This window comes from Procambarus clarkii, chromosome 8, assembly GCF_040958095.1.
Source record: "Procambarus clarkii isolate CNS0578487 chromosome 8, FALCON_Pclarkii_2.0, whole genome shotgun sequence".
Lineage (NCBI taxonomy): Eukaryota > Metazoa > Arthropoda > Malacostraca > Decapoda > Cambaridae > Procambarus > Procambarus clarkii.
In genome coordinates, this window is record NC_091157.1 from 13073393 (window position 1) to 13090661 (window position 17269).

Genomic DNA, 17269 nt, shown 5'->3' on the forward strand with positions numbered 1-17269 from the left:
CCCCCCAGCAGGTGTTGCAACACCCCCTCCCCCCAGCAGGTGTTGCAACACCCCCTCCCCCCCCAGCAGGTGTTGCAACACCCCCTCCCCCCCAGCAGGTGTTGCAACACCCCCTCCCCCCCCAGCAGGTGTTGCAACACCCCCTCCCCCCCAGCAGGTGTTGCAACACCCCCTCCCCCCAGCAGGTGTTGCAACACCCCCTCCCCCCCAGCAGGTGTTGCAACACCCCCTCCCTCCCAGCAGGTGTTGCAACACCCCCTCCCCCCAGCAGGTGTTGCAACACCCCCTCCCCCCTTAGCGGGTGTTGCAATACTCCCCCCCAGCGGGTGTTGCAACACCCCCTCCTCCCAGCAGGTGTTGCAACACCCCCCCCCAGCAGGTGTTGCAACACCCCCTCCCCCCTTAGCGGGTGTTGCAACACTCCCCCCCAGCGGGTGTTGCAACACCCCCTCCCCCCCCAGCAGGTGTTGCAACACCCCCTCCCCCCAGCAGGTGTTGCAACACCCCCTCCCCCCCAGCAGGTGTTGCAACACCCCCCCCCCGGCAGGTGTTGCAACACCCCCTCCCCCCTTAGCGGGTGTTGCAACACTCCCCCCCAGCGGGTGTTGCAACACCCCCTCCCCCCCAGCAGGTGTTGCAACACCCCCTCCCCCCCCAGCAGGTGTTGCAACACCCCCTCCCCCCAGCAGGTGTTGCAACACCCCCTCCCCCCAGCAGGTGTTGCAACACCCCCTCCCCCCAGCGGGTGTTGCAACACCCCCTCCCCCCCAGCGGGTGTTGCAACACCCCCCCCAGCACCAAAGGACATTCTCAATACCAGCAAATTACTTTACCTTGCCACTACCTGCATCGTGTTCAAGAGTGCTCCGATAAAGCCTTAATTAGCCTTACCTGGCGGCTCCACACGTCTTGGATTTATAACATCAATAACGTTCATTATTACTTCATTAATAACATCAATAACGTTACTTAAGGTACGTTTCTGGTCAGGCAGAACCATTGTGTTGTTTACGTTTTGGCCTATCAAGAGAACGGAGGAAGTCACGTGACCTTTCAACATCCTTCAAATGACACTTGACTTGGCGAGGGTGCCCGCAGGACCGAGGTGTTAGCTCTTGGGCCCCGGCTTTGCCACTAGTCCGTTGGTTGGGTTGTAATTACATATAACAGAACTACCTGAGGTAATTTTTTTTAATACTTATGACGCATATACCTTATATGTGCGTATCTATGTAGATTATAATATACGTACATATAGGATTCAAGTATCTTACATGAGGACAAGGAGCTGGGATTTGAGGACAAGGAGCTGGGATATGAGGACAAGGAGCTGGGATATGAGGACAAGGAGCTGGGATATGAGGACAAGGAGCTGGGATATGAGGACAAGGAGCTGGGATATGAGGACAAGGAGCTGGGATATGAGGACAAGGAGCTGGGATATGAGGACAAGGAGCTGGGATATGAGGACAAGGAGCTGGGATATGAGGATAAGGAGCTGGGATATGAGGACAAGGAGCTGGGATATGAGGACAAGGAGCTGGGATATGAGGACAAGGAGCTGGGATATGAGGACAATGAGCTGGGATATGAGGACAAGGAACTGGGATATGAGGACAAGGAGCTGGGATATGAGGACAAGGAGCTGGGATATGAGGACAAGGAGCTGGGATATGAGGACAAGGAGCTGGGATATGAGGACAAGGAGCTGGGATATGAGGACAAGGAGCTGGGATATGAGGACAAGGAGCTGGGATTTGAGGACAAGGAGCTGAGATATGAGGACAAGGAGCTGGGATATGAGGACAAGGAGCTGGGATATGAGGACAAGGAGCTGGGATATGAGGACAAGGAGCTGGGATATGAGGACAAGGAACTGGGATATGAGGACAAGGAGCTGGGATATGAGGACAAGGAGCTGGGATATGAGGACAAGGAGCTGGGATATGAGGACAAGGAGCTGGGATTTGAGGACAAGGAGCTGGGATATGAGGACAAGGAGCTGGGATATGAGGACAAGGAGCTGGGATATGAGGACAAGGAGCTGGGATATGAGGACAAGGAGCTGGGATATGAGGACAAGGAGCTGGGATATGAGGACAAGGAGCTGGGATATGAGGACAAGGAGCTGGGATATGAGGACAAGGAGCTGGGATATGAGGACAAGGAGCTGGGATTTGAGGACAAGGAGCTGGGATATGAGGACAAGGAGCTGGGATATGAGGACAAGGAGCTGGGATATGAGGACAAGGAACTGGGATATGAGGACAAGGAGCTGGGATATGAGGACAAGGAGCTGGGATATGAGGACAAGGAGCTGGGATATGAGGACAAGGAGCTGGGATATGAGGACAAGGAGCTGGGATTTGAGGACAAGAAGCTGGAAAGGAAGATTGCCTCACCACTTGGAACCATTGGGGATCGAACCCCGACCCGCAAAAACCGAGACCGTACCTGTGCCAACCAATCAAAGTGAATGGGTTTACCTGTAGCCTCAAGAGCAATAAGTTTACCGTCTAAGCACCGGAGTAGACCCACCAGACGAACATATTATTAAATATACTAAACCAATATATAGCTATATCCAAAACAAGCAATCATATCTATTAATGTTTACTATTGACTCTGAGCTTAAGACCAGGAATCATTTGCCTAAATACTTACGAAACCTGTGCATCTTTTCTCAGTCACGGCGGCTGTGTTTACATTTAGTAAACAATTCCAGGACTTGACAACCCACCAGGGGGGAGAGTGGCCACACACCTGGCCCTCACCAGGGGGGGAGAGTGGCTACACACCTGGCCCTCACCAGGGGGGAGAGTGGCCACACACCTGGCCCTCACCAGGGGGGAGAGTGGCCACACACCTGGCCCTCACCAGGGGGGAGAGTGGCCACACACCTGGCCCTCACCAGGGGGGAGAGTGGCCACACACCTGGCCCTCACCAGGGGGGAGAGTGGCCACACACCTGGCCCTCACCAGGGGGGAGAGTGGCCACACACCTGACCCTCACCAGGGGGAGAGTGGCCACACACCTGACGCTCACCAGGGGGAGAGTGGCCACACACCTGACCCTCACCAGGGGGGAGAGTGGCCACACACCTGACCCTCACCAGGGGGGGAGAGTGGCCACACACCTGGCCCTCACCAGGGGGGGAGAGTGGCCACACACCTGGCCCTCACCAGGGGGGGAGAGTGGCCACACACCTGGCCCTCACCAGGGGGGAGAGTGGCCACACACCTGACGCTCACCAGGGGGAGAGTGGCCACACACCTGACCCTCACCAGGGGGGAGAGTGGCCACACACCTGACCCTCACCAGGGGAGAGTGGCCACACACCTGGCCCTCACCAGGGGGAGAGTGGCCACACACCTGGCCCTCACCAGGGGGGAGAGTGGCCACACACCTGCCCCTCACCAGGGGGAAGAGTGGCCACACACCTGACCCTCACCAGGGGGGAGAGTGGCCACACACCTGGCTCTCACCAGGGGGGAGAGTGGCCACACACCTGACGCTCACCAGGGGGGAGAGTGGCCACACACCTGACCCTCACCAGGGGGGAGAGTGGCCACACACCTGACGCTCACCAGGGGGAGAGTGGCCACACACCTGACGCTCACCAGGGGGAGAGTGGCCACACACCTGGCCCTCACCAGGGGCAGAGTGGCCACACACCTGACCCTCACCAGGGGGAGAGTGGCCACACACCTGGCCCTCACCAGGGGGAGAGTGGCCACACACCTGGCCCTCACCAGGGGGAGAGTGGCCACACACCTGACCCTCACCAGGGGGGAGAGTGGCCACACACCTGACCCTCACCAGGGGGAGAGTGGCCACACACCTGACCCTCACCAGGGGGAGAGTGGCCACACACCTGACCCTCACCAGGGGGAGAGTGGCCACACACCTGACGCTCACCAGGGGGAGAGTGGCCACACACCTGACGCTCACCAAGGGGGAGAGTGGCCACACACCTGACCCTCACCAGGGGGAGAGTGGCCACACACCTGACCCTCACCAGGGGGGAGAGTGGCCACACACCTGACCCTCACCAGGGGGAGAGTGGCCACACACCTGGCCCTCACCAGGGGGAGAGTGGCCACACACCTGACGCTCACCAGGGGGGAGGGTCTGGGGGAAGGCTCGTGATTACAGTCACTATTGCATATTGCCAAATAAATGTTGCAATAAATTATCCATTAGCAACGTAATCATTATTATCAACACTTGTAATAATATTTCTGCAATAATTATAAATAAACGCAAGTATACTTCAGATATTAGTATGTCTATCCACTTGTACTGGAGGGTATAACGGCGGGCTAGCTTCATGCAGGGGCGTCGTTCGATCCCCCGATATTCCTAGTGGATGAGGCACCATTCCTCTATCTCACATCACATCTTTCTCCTCATTCTCACGTTAGAATGTCACAAGTGATTTCCCAAGCTTATTCCAGCTGTCAGAGCAACTTGAAGGGTCCGTCAGGCCAAGCGAACCCGTCCAAGAACTTCCCAAGTCTCTCAATGTTAACCCAAGTCACGAAGGGCGACTGGTGCATGCATAAACAGTCTGATTGTCGACTGGTGAGGACGGCTTCCAAGGATATCTTATTGGCACCAGGTTTTGGGCGAATTCCGTAAAGAGGTTTGTGTCTGAGTTTGGTGTCGGGGGGGGGGGGGGGGAGACAGAAGATGGGGGGGGGAGACAGAAGATGGGGGGGGGAGACAGAAGATGGGGGGGGAGACAGAAGATGGGGGGGGGGAGACAGAAGATGGGGGGGGAGACAGAAGATGGGGGGGGAGACAGAAGATGGGGGGGGAGACAGAAGATGGGAGGGGGGGGGGAGAGAACTTTAATGTTATTTTCTTTGATGTAGAGGTTTCGTGATTTGTTGTTTAAATGCTTGAACCAAATATCATCAACCACGCCATCATCAGTTACGCCATCAACCACAACATCATCAATTACGCCATCAACCACATCATTAACAACATCAACCACGCCATCAACCACAACATCATCAACCACGCCATCAACCACAACATCATCAACCACGCCATCAACCACAACATCATCAATTACGCCATCAACCACATCATTAACCACATCAACCACGCCATCAACCACAACATCATCAACCACGCCATCAACCACAACATCATCAATTACGCCATCAACCACATCATCAACAACATCAACCACATCAACCACGCCATCAACCACAACATCATCAATTACGCCATCAACCACATCATTAACCACATCAACCACGCCATCAACCACAACATCATCAACCACGCCATCAACCACAACATCATCAATTACGCCATCAACCACATCATCAACAACATCAACCACATCAACCACGCCATCAACCACAACATCATCAATTACGCCATCAACCACAACATCAACCACGCCATCAATCACATCATCAACCACGTCATCAATCACATCATCAACCACGTCATCAATCACATCATCAACCACGTCATCAATCACGTCATCATCCACGCCATCAACCACGTCATCAATCACGTCATCAACCACAACATCATCAACCACAACATCAACCACGTCATCAATCACATCATCAACCACGTCATCAATCACGTCATCAACCACGCCATCAACCACGTCATCAACCACGCCATCAACCACGTCATCAACCACGCCATCAACCACGCCATCAACTACAACATCATCAACCACAACATCAACCACGCCATCAACCACCCCATCAACCACGTCATCAACCACCCCATCAACCACGTCATCAACCACGCCATCAACCACAACATCAACCAGGCCATCAACCACGCCATTAACCACGCCATCAACCACGCCATTAACCACCCCATCAACCACAACATCAACCACGCCATCAACCACCCCCATCAACCACACCATCAACCACGCCATCAACCACCCCCATCAACCACACCATCAACCACGCCATCAACCACCCCCATCAACCACACCATCAACCACGCCATCAACCACCCCCATCAACCACACCATCAACCACGCCATCAACCACGCCATCAACCACGCCATCAACCACAACATCATCAACCACGCCATCAACCATCCTGAGAGACCTAAAGTCTACTGATTGTCAGCGTTGATAACCCCAATGTTTCAACGCCACGTGGACAATAGTACCGAAACCTATTTCAAAGTTGTATAATAAAATCGTTGAGAGTAGACAGGTGTGGAGGTGACTGTGGCAGCCTCGGAGACCAAGTTACCAGTAGAACAACTCCCGAGACCCTCCACAGGTATGTTCCAGGTATTAGGCCTACTGCAGTTTATGTTATTCCTATGATAACGATTAACAATATGTTAAAATCTTCGGACCACTGCCTTGGTTTCGAACCCGCGTCTTGCGTATGAGAATATTTGATCATACATGTATTTAACTGTATGTTATGTGTATGAAATTGTTCCCCTCTAGGTAGAGATTGTGCCCCTAGGGGGGTTCGAATCCCATCCTGGTCCAGGTATAATTGTAGCATCTAACTGAATGGGATTTAGGAAAGTGGGTTCGGAATTGGCGATGTGCGAAATGTGTTCGGATGAGCTGAAGTTAATTACACGTTCAAAATAGGTCTTGAAACTAATGCTGAATTAAGCCTATTGAATAAAGTATACTGCACGCTGCTTATACGGAATTGTCAACCGAAATAAAATATTTAATAGGATTTTGTAAACTGGATCAAACCATTTATATGTTATATACTGTATTTTGGGCCATGTGCAATATTATATGTCATATGCAATATTATGTTATTTAATTTTATATGTCATATGATATATGGCGTATATATTATATATCATATGCAATATTATATGACATGTGTAATATTATTTGACACGTGTAATATTATATGACACGTGTATTATATATCATATATAATGACAACTGGGGTTGCCCCATGTTATGTTGATAAAATTACTGTATTGACGTATGAAACATATTGTCTTTTACCCCCAAAGGTTGAATTTTTCCAGCACACGACACATACTGCCACATACACGATACATACTGACATACATATACACATTCGACACATACTGCCACATACACGACACATACTGCCACATACACGACACATACTGCCACATACACGACACATACTGCCACATACACGACACATACTGCCACATACACGACACATACTGCCACATACACGACACATACTGCCACATACACGACACATACACGACACATACTGATGACATCTCTGATGTTCTCTGATGTTCAGTGTTCTCTGATGTTCAGTGTCCTCTGATGTTCAGTGTCCTCTGATGTTCAGTGTTCTCTGATGTTCAGTGTTCTCTGATGTTCAGTGTCCTCTGATGTTCAGTGTCCTCTGATGTTCAGTGTTCTCTGATGTTCAGTGTCCTCTGATGTTCAGTGTCCTCTGATGTTCAGTGTCCTCTGATGTTCAGTGTCCTCTGATGTTCAGTGTTCTCTGATGTTCAGTGTCCTCTGATGTTCAGTGTTCTCTGATGTTCAGTGTTCTCTGATGTTCAGTGTTCTCTGATGTTCAGTGTTCTCTGATGTTCAGTGTTCTCTGATGTTCAGTGTTCTCTGATGTTCAGTGTCCTCTGATGTTCAGTGTTCTCTGATGTTCAGTGTCCTCTGATGTTCAGTGTTCTCTGATGTTCAGTGTCCTCTGATGTTCAGTGTTCTCTGATGTTCAGTGTTCTCTGATGTTCAGTGTCCTCTGATGTTCAGTGTTCTCTGATGTTCAGTGTTCTCTGATGTTCAGTGTTCTCTGATGTTCAGTGTTCTCTGATGTTCAGTGTTCTCTGATGTTCAGTGTCCTCTGATGTTCAGTGTTCTCTGATGTTCAGTGTCCTCTGATGTTCAGTGTTCTCTGATGTTCAGTGTCCTCTGATGTTCAGTGTTCTCTGATGTTCAGTGTCCTCTGGTGTTCAGTGTTCTCTGATGTTCAGTGTTCTCTGATGTTCAGTGTTCTCTGTGTCATATCTTCCTCGCCAGTAGGTTACAAATCCGATCCTCCAGTATTTTCCATGTTAAAATAAGTGACAATTCTCTCGTCTCCCTTCCTAACTCCACTTGGTTAAGTGTCGAGTAACTTCGCCGGCTCCATTACTCAGACATAAGTGATAAGAATCACAGAAACTCATTGTTCTGTGATTACATATCTACCCTCACTTTTAAAATACTTACAAATGCCTTTAAGTAGGATTTCTCAAGTTAGGGGCATTTGAAAACTATATATATACAACTATTTATAAATAAAGGTTTAAATTAAAGGCAAAATTTCATACTTAAATACTTAAATCTCAAATGCGATTTAAATTTGCAGGCAGGGGGATGCATGCGGACATTTTGTAATGCAATTTGCAACAGCAAGCACGGCAAATTGTGCACATTTCTCGACACGACAGGACTGAATGGCGTGCAAGACCAACAGGTTAATGGAGGCTTGCACGCGTATTGCGTAGGTCAAACCGTACACATTAGGCGCACGTTGCTTCATCTCACTGTCACAGGCTCGTGAAGGTTCTGGGCATTGAGAGACTATAGCTCTTGGGCCCCGGCACTGCGGGTCTCAGATATTGACATGTCTGGCCTCGAAGACAATCCGAAAATGGTTTTATATTCGGTGGCCTTTATGCTGATGGTCTTAAACTGTGGTTACCTTGTGGGTATTTTGCAATGATTTCAGGGCTCAACATCCCCACGGCCCGGTCCTCGACTAGACCTCCTGGTTACTGGACTGGTCAACCAGGCTGTTGGACGCGTCTACTCGCTGCCTAACGTATGAATCACAGCCTGGTTGATCAGGTATCCTTTGGAGGTGTTTATCAAGTTCCCTCTTGAACACTGTGAGGGGTCGGCCAGTTATGTCCCTTATGTGTAGGGGAAGCGTGTTGAACAGTCTCGGGCCTCTGATGTTGATAGTTCTCTCTTGAACACTGTGAGGGGTCGGCCAGTTATGCCCCTTATGTGTAGTGGAAGCGTGTTGAACAGTCTCGGGACTCTGATGTTGATAGTTCTCTCTTGAACACTGTGAGGGGTCGGCCAGTTATGTCCCTTATGTGTAGTGGAAGCGTGTTGAACAGTCTCGGGCCTCTGATGTTGATAGTTCTCTCTCAGAGTACCTGTTGCACCTCTGCTCTTCAACGGGGGTATTCTGCACATCCTGCCATGTCTTCTGGTCTCATGTGATGTTATTTCTGTGTGCAGGTTTGGGACCAGCCCCTCTAATATTTTCCACGTGTTTATTATTTATCTCTCCCGCCTGCGCTCAAGGGAGTACAGATTTAGGCATTTTAGTCGGTCGCAGTAGTTTAGATGTTTTAGTGAGTGGATTCTAGCAGTAATCTAGAACTACTCTAGTAAGAGTAAAAGTACTCTATTCTAGAAAACTCTAGTAATCCCACTAGAGTTCATGTCTCTAAAGAGTCGGTCACCTAGAGGGAAGAGTTCAGACAAAGAAGTTCACACGTGAACGTATTCATGAAAATTTTCAGATGAAAAAAATACTTCCACTAAGGTTAAAGTACTAAGGCAAGATGTTCTGCTATAAGGCAAGATGTTCTGCTATAAGGCAAGATGTTCTGCTATAAGGTAAGATGTTCTGCTATAAGGCAAGATGTTCTGCTATAAGGCAAGATGTTCTGCTATAAGGCAAGATGTTCTGCTATAAGGTAAGATGTCTCTGATATCAATCAGATATCTTCTGATATTAATTAGTAATTAGTCGTTTTCCTTTGAAACTACTCTAAACTCTTCTTGTACAAATTTGTTTTTAATAAATTATTATTATTATAACTATTATTGGCACAGTGATCTCTCTATAACGGACATGTCAATCTTCCGGCAATATCGTTCAATTTTCTCCTCCTGTAAAGTTGTCATAAATTTACACATCAGACAACAAAGTAACCACAAAACAGAAAATTGTTACAGGGAATGGCTATAAATTTTACGAGCTTGTGGGAAGGGGGGGGGACCAGCGTGTGTGTGTGTGTGTGTGTGTGTGTGTGTGTGTGTGTGTGTGTGTGTGTGTGTGTTGTTTGGTGATGGTTTTACCAGCGTTTCATAAGCCGCTGATGTTAGCCCGTTTATGTGTTTATTGTTGTAAATGTATCTAAGAGAAAAGTACTTTCCTATCTTCATTGCCTTACAACTGTTGTGATTGAATTCTATCACCCTCTTGTTTACCTCCTCCTGTAGTTTGTTCTATAACCTTCTGCTCACCTCAGGTTTGTTACGCCTCCTTAACTTTGTGCCGTCGCTAAACTTTGATACTTGTGAGCTCACTCATTCCGAATACGTCATTCCTTTAAAGTAAGGAACCACGCTCTGTTTCCTGTCCTTCGGGTACTCCCTCACCCACCCCAGTGTCTTCCTAGCCATCGCTGCTCGCTTCTCCATCTTGACACCAGCCTTTCATGAAGAACTCTGTCAAATGCTTTTGGGCAATCTAGAAAGATGCAGACTACCCAGCCCTTTTTTTTTTATTAACCTTGTCATGGAGCTCCATCAGGCTTCTCAAGAACAACTTTTCCCCTTCTGTTCCCACGTTGTTCATTTGTTACCGTGTTCACCCACTCCCAGTGTTCATTTATTCTCATCCTGATCACTTTTTTCAGTAATCAGTAATCAGAAACTGATTCCGGTACTGATTTCATATGAAATACTTGTTAATAAAAGTGGGTTTAAAATTTTGCGTCTCCAGTTTGCCCCCCCCTCCCCCTCTCCCCCCTTTTTTTGTAATTTGGGGACTTTTTTGGGGACTAATATTTGGGACTTTTTTTTCATAATATTCGGAGTATTTTTTTTTAATTCTGGGAGATTTCCAGTTTTAATCGATTCATTGAAAACTTTAATGGTGGTGGTAGGGGGGGGGTGTTGTTAGATGGTAGTGGTCGTTAGTGATTGTAATAGTTGTGCTGGTGGTGGTTAGGCATTGTAAAAGTAGTGGCAGTAGCAGTAGTAGTGGTTGATGTAGCAGTAGTAGTGGTAGTAATAGTGTTTCTAGTATTAGTGGTAGTGGTGGTGGTAGTAGTGGTGGTGGTAGTAGTGGTGGTGGTGGTAGTGGTGACAAAGATGATAGTACTGGTTGTAGTATTAATACCATGTTGACGTTGAAAGTAGCAACAGTAGTGGTAATATTAATACTATCCCACAGTGGCTCCAGAGGTAGTCTGAATAGTACTTAACAGCAATCGCGTTCTTCCATTGAAACACAGCCAACAGGAACGGCAGCCACTCAGCCACGGAGACCCAGACGCAAATGGAACAATTACATCCTAACAATTTTCAAGATATCAAATTGTGTTCATAAAAATATGTTGCACAGCAGACTGTATATTGGAGGGGGACAACAATAGACCGCTCTGCTTAACAAGTAGGAATTTCTTTACAGCAACAGCCATATCATTTGCAGTAAAAGATGCAAAAATACACAGCTTTGGAGAGTTTCAAATCAATTCAACCACATCAATTCATCCTCCACAGAATTGATGTGGGGAGTTGTGTTTGTCTGAATTCTGTATTTTGTATTTTTTGGGTTGATGGGTTGGGGGGGGATGAAAAATGGGTTTGGGGGGGGGGGGAGGGGACTGTCCCTTTGACGACCCGGCTGGTAACGAGTACGACCTTTCTATGGTGACTGTGTTGTTATAACGACCTTGTGAGCAGGTGGGAGTCGTCAAGCTGCTCCCCTACTTAAGACAGACTCAAACTATCACACCTGACCCTTGTAAACATTGGAAAATTCCCTAATAATTCGGTAACGTTTTTGCACCGAGAGGCGAGTTTATTGGGCAGCGTCACTCATCCTTTGAGTGGACACACCGCCATAGTGACAGTATTGGGCAGCGCCACTCATCCTTTGAGTGGACACACCGCCATAGTGACAGTATTGGGCAGCGCCACTCATCCTTTGAGTGGACACACCGCCATAGTGACAGTATTGGGCAGCGCCACTCATCCTTTGAGTGGACACACCGCCATAGTGACAGTATTGGGCAGCGCCACTCATCCTGTGAGTGGACACACCGCCATAGTGACAGTATTGGGCAGCGCCACTCATCCTGTGAGTGGACACACCGCCATAGTGACAGTATTGGGCAGCGTCACCCATCCTGTGAGTGGACACACCGCCATAGTGACAGTATTGGGCAGCGCCACTCATCCTGTGAGTGGACACACCGCCATAGTGACAGTATTGGGCAGCGTCACCCATCCTGTGAGTGGACACACCGCCATAGTGACAGTATTGGGCAGCGCCACTCATCCTGTGAGTGAACACACGGCCACAGCAGCATGTGCCACACCCCCCTAACAGAACTCACTAGAATGTTCATCCTGTGAGTGAATATATGAACACAAAAAAACTCCAGTCGGCCTTTTGGCTCATAATTGACAGTTTCCATTTATATCCTCCCAAATTCATTCATTTGTATGTCTAATTTATGCTTGAAACAATCAAATGATTGTATTTACCCCGGTCTTTCCTGAATCCAAACCAGTATTTACCCCTGTCTTTCCTTAATATAAACCAGTATTTACCCCTGTCTTTCCTTAATATAAACCAGTATTTACTCAGGTCTTTCCTAAATCCAAACCAGTATTTACCCCGGTCTTTCCTGAATCCAAACCAGTATTTACCCCTGTCTTTCCTAAATCCAAACCAGTATTTACCCCGGTTTTTCATAAATCCAAACCAGTATTTACCCCGGTCTTTCCTAAATCCAAACCAGTATTTACCCCTGTCTTTCTTAAATTCAAACCAGCATTTACCCCGGTCTTTCATAAATCCAAACCAGTATTTACCCCTGTCTTTCCTTAATATAAACCAGTATTTACCCCTGTCTTTCCTTAATATAAACAAGTATTTACTCAGGTCTTTCCTAAATCCAAACCAGTATTTACCCCTGTCTTTCCTTAATATAAACCAGTATTTACCCATGTCTTTCCTGAATTCAAACCAGTATTTACCCAGGTCTTTCCTAAATCCAAACCAGTATTTACCCCTGTCTTTCCTAAATCCAAACCATTATTTACCCAGGTCTTCCTGAATCTCAAATTATCCAATTCATATCCATTGGCCTTTCACCTACTACCACGTATTTATTACTGACCTGACCAATCCGTTAAGGCTGCGAGGTATTAGAAAAATAATTGTAATATTTACTTTCACCAACCTCGGTAGGTCAGCTGTGTTGTTCATCCTGCCAGCTGTACACAGCTGTGTTGTTCATCCTGCCAGCTGTACACAGCTGTGTTGTTCATCCTGCCAGCTGTACACAGCTGTGTTGTTCATCCTGCCAGCTGTACACAGCTGTGTTGTTCATCCTGCCAGCTGTACACAGCTGTGTTGTTCATCCTGCCAGCTGTACACAGCTGTGTTGTTCATCCTGCCAGCTGTACACAGCTGTGTTGTTCATCCTGCCAGCTGTACACAGACACAGCTGGCTGTTCATCCTGCCAGCTGTACACAGCTGTGTTGTACATCCTGCCAGCTGTACACAGACACAGCTGGCTGTTCATCCTGCCAGCTGTACACAGACACAGCTGGCTGTTCATCCTGCCAGCTGTACACAGACACAGCTGGCTGTTCATCCTGCCAGCTGTACACAGACACAGCTGGCTGTTCATCCTGCCAGCTGTACACAGACACAGCTGGCTGTTCATCCTGCCAGCTGTACACAGACACAGCTGGCTGTTCATCCTGCCAGCTGTACACAGACACAGCTGTGTTGTTCATCCTGCCAGCTGTACACAGACACAGCTGGCTGTTCATCCTGCCAGCTGTACACAGACACAGCTGGCTGTTCATCCTGCCAGCTGTACACAGACACAGCTGTGTTGTACAGCCTGCCAGCTGTACACAGACACAGCTGGCCTGATCACATAACGGCTCCCTGGCCTGTCAACTTCGCCCTGCGAGACATCACACCTATGCATCATACTGACACAAACAGACTAATAAATCTCAGGTCTCGCCTCAGCTACGTCGCATCAGCTCACCTTTTATGAACCTCAAGTTTTTCCCTAAAGAAGAAACTTTATAATTACTTTTCCCCAAGGGAACTTTCTTCTGTGGCTCGCTCTGGCTCTTTCTCACCTGGACTATGTTCTGTGTTTACCTCTCACACTGGCTGTGTCTCAGGCTGTTTACCTCTCACACTGGCTGTGTCTCAGGCTGTTTACCTCTCACACTGGCTGTGTCTCAGGCTGTTTACCTCTCACACTGGCTGTGTCTCAGGCTGTTTACCTCTCACACTGGCTGTGTCTCAGGCTGTTTACCTCTCACACTGGCTGTGTCTCTGGCTGTTTACCTCTCACACTGGCTGTGTCTCTGGCTGTTTACCTCTCACACTGGCTGTGTCTCTGGCTGTTTACCTCTCACACTGGCTGTGTCTCTGGCTGTTTACCTCTCACACTGGCTGTGTCTCTGGCTGTTTACCTCTCACACTGGCTGTGTCTCAGGCTGTTTACCTCTCACACTGGCTGTGTCTCAGGCTGTTTACCTCTCACACTGGCTGTGTCTCTGGCTGTTTACCTCTCACACTGGCTGTGTCTCTGGCTGTTTACCTCTCACACTGGCTGTGTCTCACGCTGTTTACCTCTCACACTGGCTGTGTCTCAGGCTGTGTCCTGCACACCCACCCAACTGGGCGGCAGCTTTACAGTCATGTGCTCCACACCCACCCAACTGGGCGGCAGCTTTACAGTCATGTGCTCCACACCCACCCAACTGGGCGGCAGCTTTACAGTCATGTGCTCCACACCCACCCAACTGGGCGGCAACTTTACAGTCATGTGCTCCACACCCACCCAACTGGGCGGCAGCTTTACAGTCATGTGCTCCACCCCCACCCCAACTGGGCGGCAGCTTTACAGTCATGTGCTCCACACCCACCCAACTGGGCGGCAGCTTTACAGTCATGTGCTCCACACCCACCCAACTGGGCGGCAGCTTTACAGTCATGTGCTCCACACCCACCCAACTGGGCGGCAGCTTTACAGTCATGTGCTCCACACCCACCCAACTGAGCGGCAGCTTTACAGTCATGTGCTCCACACCCACCCAACTGGGCGGCAGCTTTACAGTCATGTGCTCCACACCCACCCAACTGGGCGCCAGCTTTACAGTCATGTGCTCCACACCCACCCAACTGGGCGCCAGCTTTACAGTCATGTGCTCCACACCCACCCAACTGGACGGCAGCTTTACAGTCATGTGCTCCACACCCACCCAACTGGGCGGCAGCTTTACAGTCATGTGCTCCACACCCACCCAACTGGGCGGCAGCTTTACAGTCATGTGCTCCACACCCACCCAACTGGGCGGCAGCTGCACCTACAGTAAGCAAATGCTGGACACTCCGCTAAGTTTTCTGGCAGTACATCATTATGTGTGAAGAACTTACACATTTCTTAGACTCCATTGATGGTGTTATCTTTGAATTCTGACATATATATATATATATATATTGGTAGCAGTCTTTCCTGTAGACATATATTATTAAATATGACCGAAAAAGTAAGATTAATAATTCTAACACGAATTTTCTCGATCTTATGATTCTTTTCACTGTTGATGGTAATTGAAAAATCAGTTCTCCAAAATTCATTTTTATTTTTAGTCTGACGCGACACTTGAACGCGTTTCGTAATTACTTATTACATTTTCAAAGACTTTTAGTTTACACACACACAACTATTACCTGCAAACACTGAACAGAGTTCTTACTATGCTATGATTTAAACAGCTTTCATTTTTCATTTTATACCCGCATTTTGGGTGAGGTGATATGTTACAACAGTTTTGGATGAGGTGAACAAAACTTTCAACACAGGATAGAACTCGAAACAATGGGTATTGAAGGTAAGAATGGAAGTAATTGCAGAGGGCCTATTGGCCCATATTTCTTGATGCTTCTATATTGGAGCGGAGTCTTGAAATGGGTAGAATATAGTTATGCATTAATTGGCTGTTGATTGCTGGTGTTGACTTCTTGATGTGTAGTGCCTCGCAGATGTCAAGCCGCCTGCTATCGCTGTATCTATCGATGATTTCTGTGTTGTTTGCTAAGATTTCCCTGGTGATGGTTTGGTTGTGGGAAGAGGCTATATGTTCCTTAATGGAGCCCTGTTGCTTATGCATCGTTAATCGCCTGGAAAGAGATGTTGTTGTCTTGCCTATATACTGGGTTTTTTGGAGCTTACAGTCCCCAAGAGGGCATTTGAAGGCATAGACGACGTTGGTCTCTTTTAAAGCGTTCTGCTTTGTGTCTGGAGAGTTTCTCATGAGTAGGTTGACCGTTTTTTTGGTTTTATAGTAAATCGTCAGTTGTATCTTCTGATTTTTGTCTGTAGGGATAACGTTTCTATAAACAATATCTTTCAGGACCATTTCCTCCGTTTTTGAGCTGTGGAAAAGAAGTTCCTATAAAATAGTCTTCAGAGGTTGCATGGCGTTTCACTTTCCTTCTTGTGATGTCTTCCACGAAACCATTGGAGAAGCCGTTGTTGACTAGGACCTGCCTTACTCTACAGAGTTCTTCGTCGACTTCCTTCCATCCTGAGCTGTGGCTGAGAGCACGGTCGACATAAGCGTTAACAACACTCCTCTTGTACCTGTCTGGGCAGTCACTGTTGGCATTGAGGCACATTCCTATGTTTGTTTCCTTAGTGTAGTGGAAACCTCCGCTCCTTTCCATGACTGTTACATCTAGAAAGGGCAGCTTCCCATCCTTCTCCATCTCGTAAGTGAAACGCAACACAGAATTCTGCTCAAATGCCTCCTTCAGCTCCTGCAGATGTCTGACATCAGGTACCTGTGTAAAAATGTCGTCAACATACCTGCAGTATATGGCGGGTTTCAAGTTCATGTCGACTAAAACTTTTTGCTCGATGGTACCCATGTAGAAATTCGCAAACAGGACACCTAAGGGAGAACCCATGGCGACACCATCTACTTGCTTATACATGTGCCCATCAGAGCTCAAGAAGGGTGCCTCTTTAGTACAAGCTTGGAGTAGTTTCCTTGGAAACTACTCCAGACCACACAGGAAGAATTGAAACAGGAATTTCCATAAGTACTTTCGTATATTACTACAACTTCAGAAGGAGACCATTGTCGTGGTGGTAACGACGGTGAAACACAACAACGGCCGCCATGTTAACCAGCTGGTGAGACAGACTCGCGGTGACCATAACGACAATGTCAGCCAGGTCATGTCAGGCGAGGGAGGCGACAGGCACC

General features: G+C 48.2%; 1 protein-coding gene across 1 annotated transcript; it reads right to left on the reverse strand.

Moving 5' to 3' along the window:
- Positions 1–1198: 1198 nt before the first annotated feature.
- LOC123759770 (uncharacterized) lies at positions 1199–5900 on the reverse strand. The gene is made up of 2 exons (XM_069319205.1): positions 4854–5900; positions 1199–1228 (listed from the first exon to the last, which is right to left on the reverse strand). Exons 1-2 carry the CDS (start codon positions 5898–5900, stop codon positions 1199–1201), a joined length of 1077 nt encoding a protein of 358 aa, XP_069175306.1.
- Between the last annotated feature and the right edge of the window lie 11369 nt (positions 5901–17269).

What these genes read in the sequence shown, in the direction of transcription:
- LOC123759770 (XM_069319205.1), bottom strand. Translation starts at nt 5,900, where the DNA reads ATGGGGGTGGTTGATGGCGTGGTTGATGTTGTGGTTGATGGGGTGGTT. An exon ending in TCAAAGAAAATAACATTAAA is followed by an intron (nt 1,229 to 4,853) that starts GTTCTCTCCCCC and finishes TAATCTACATAG; the next exon opens with ATACGCACATATAAGGTATA.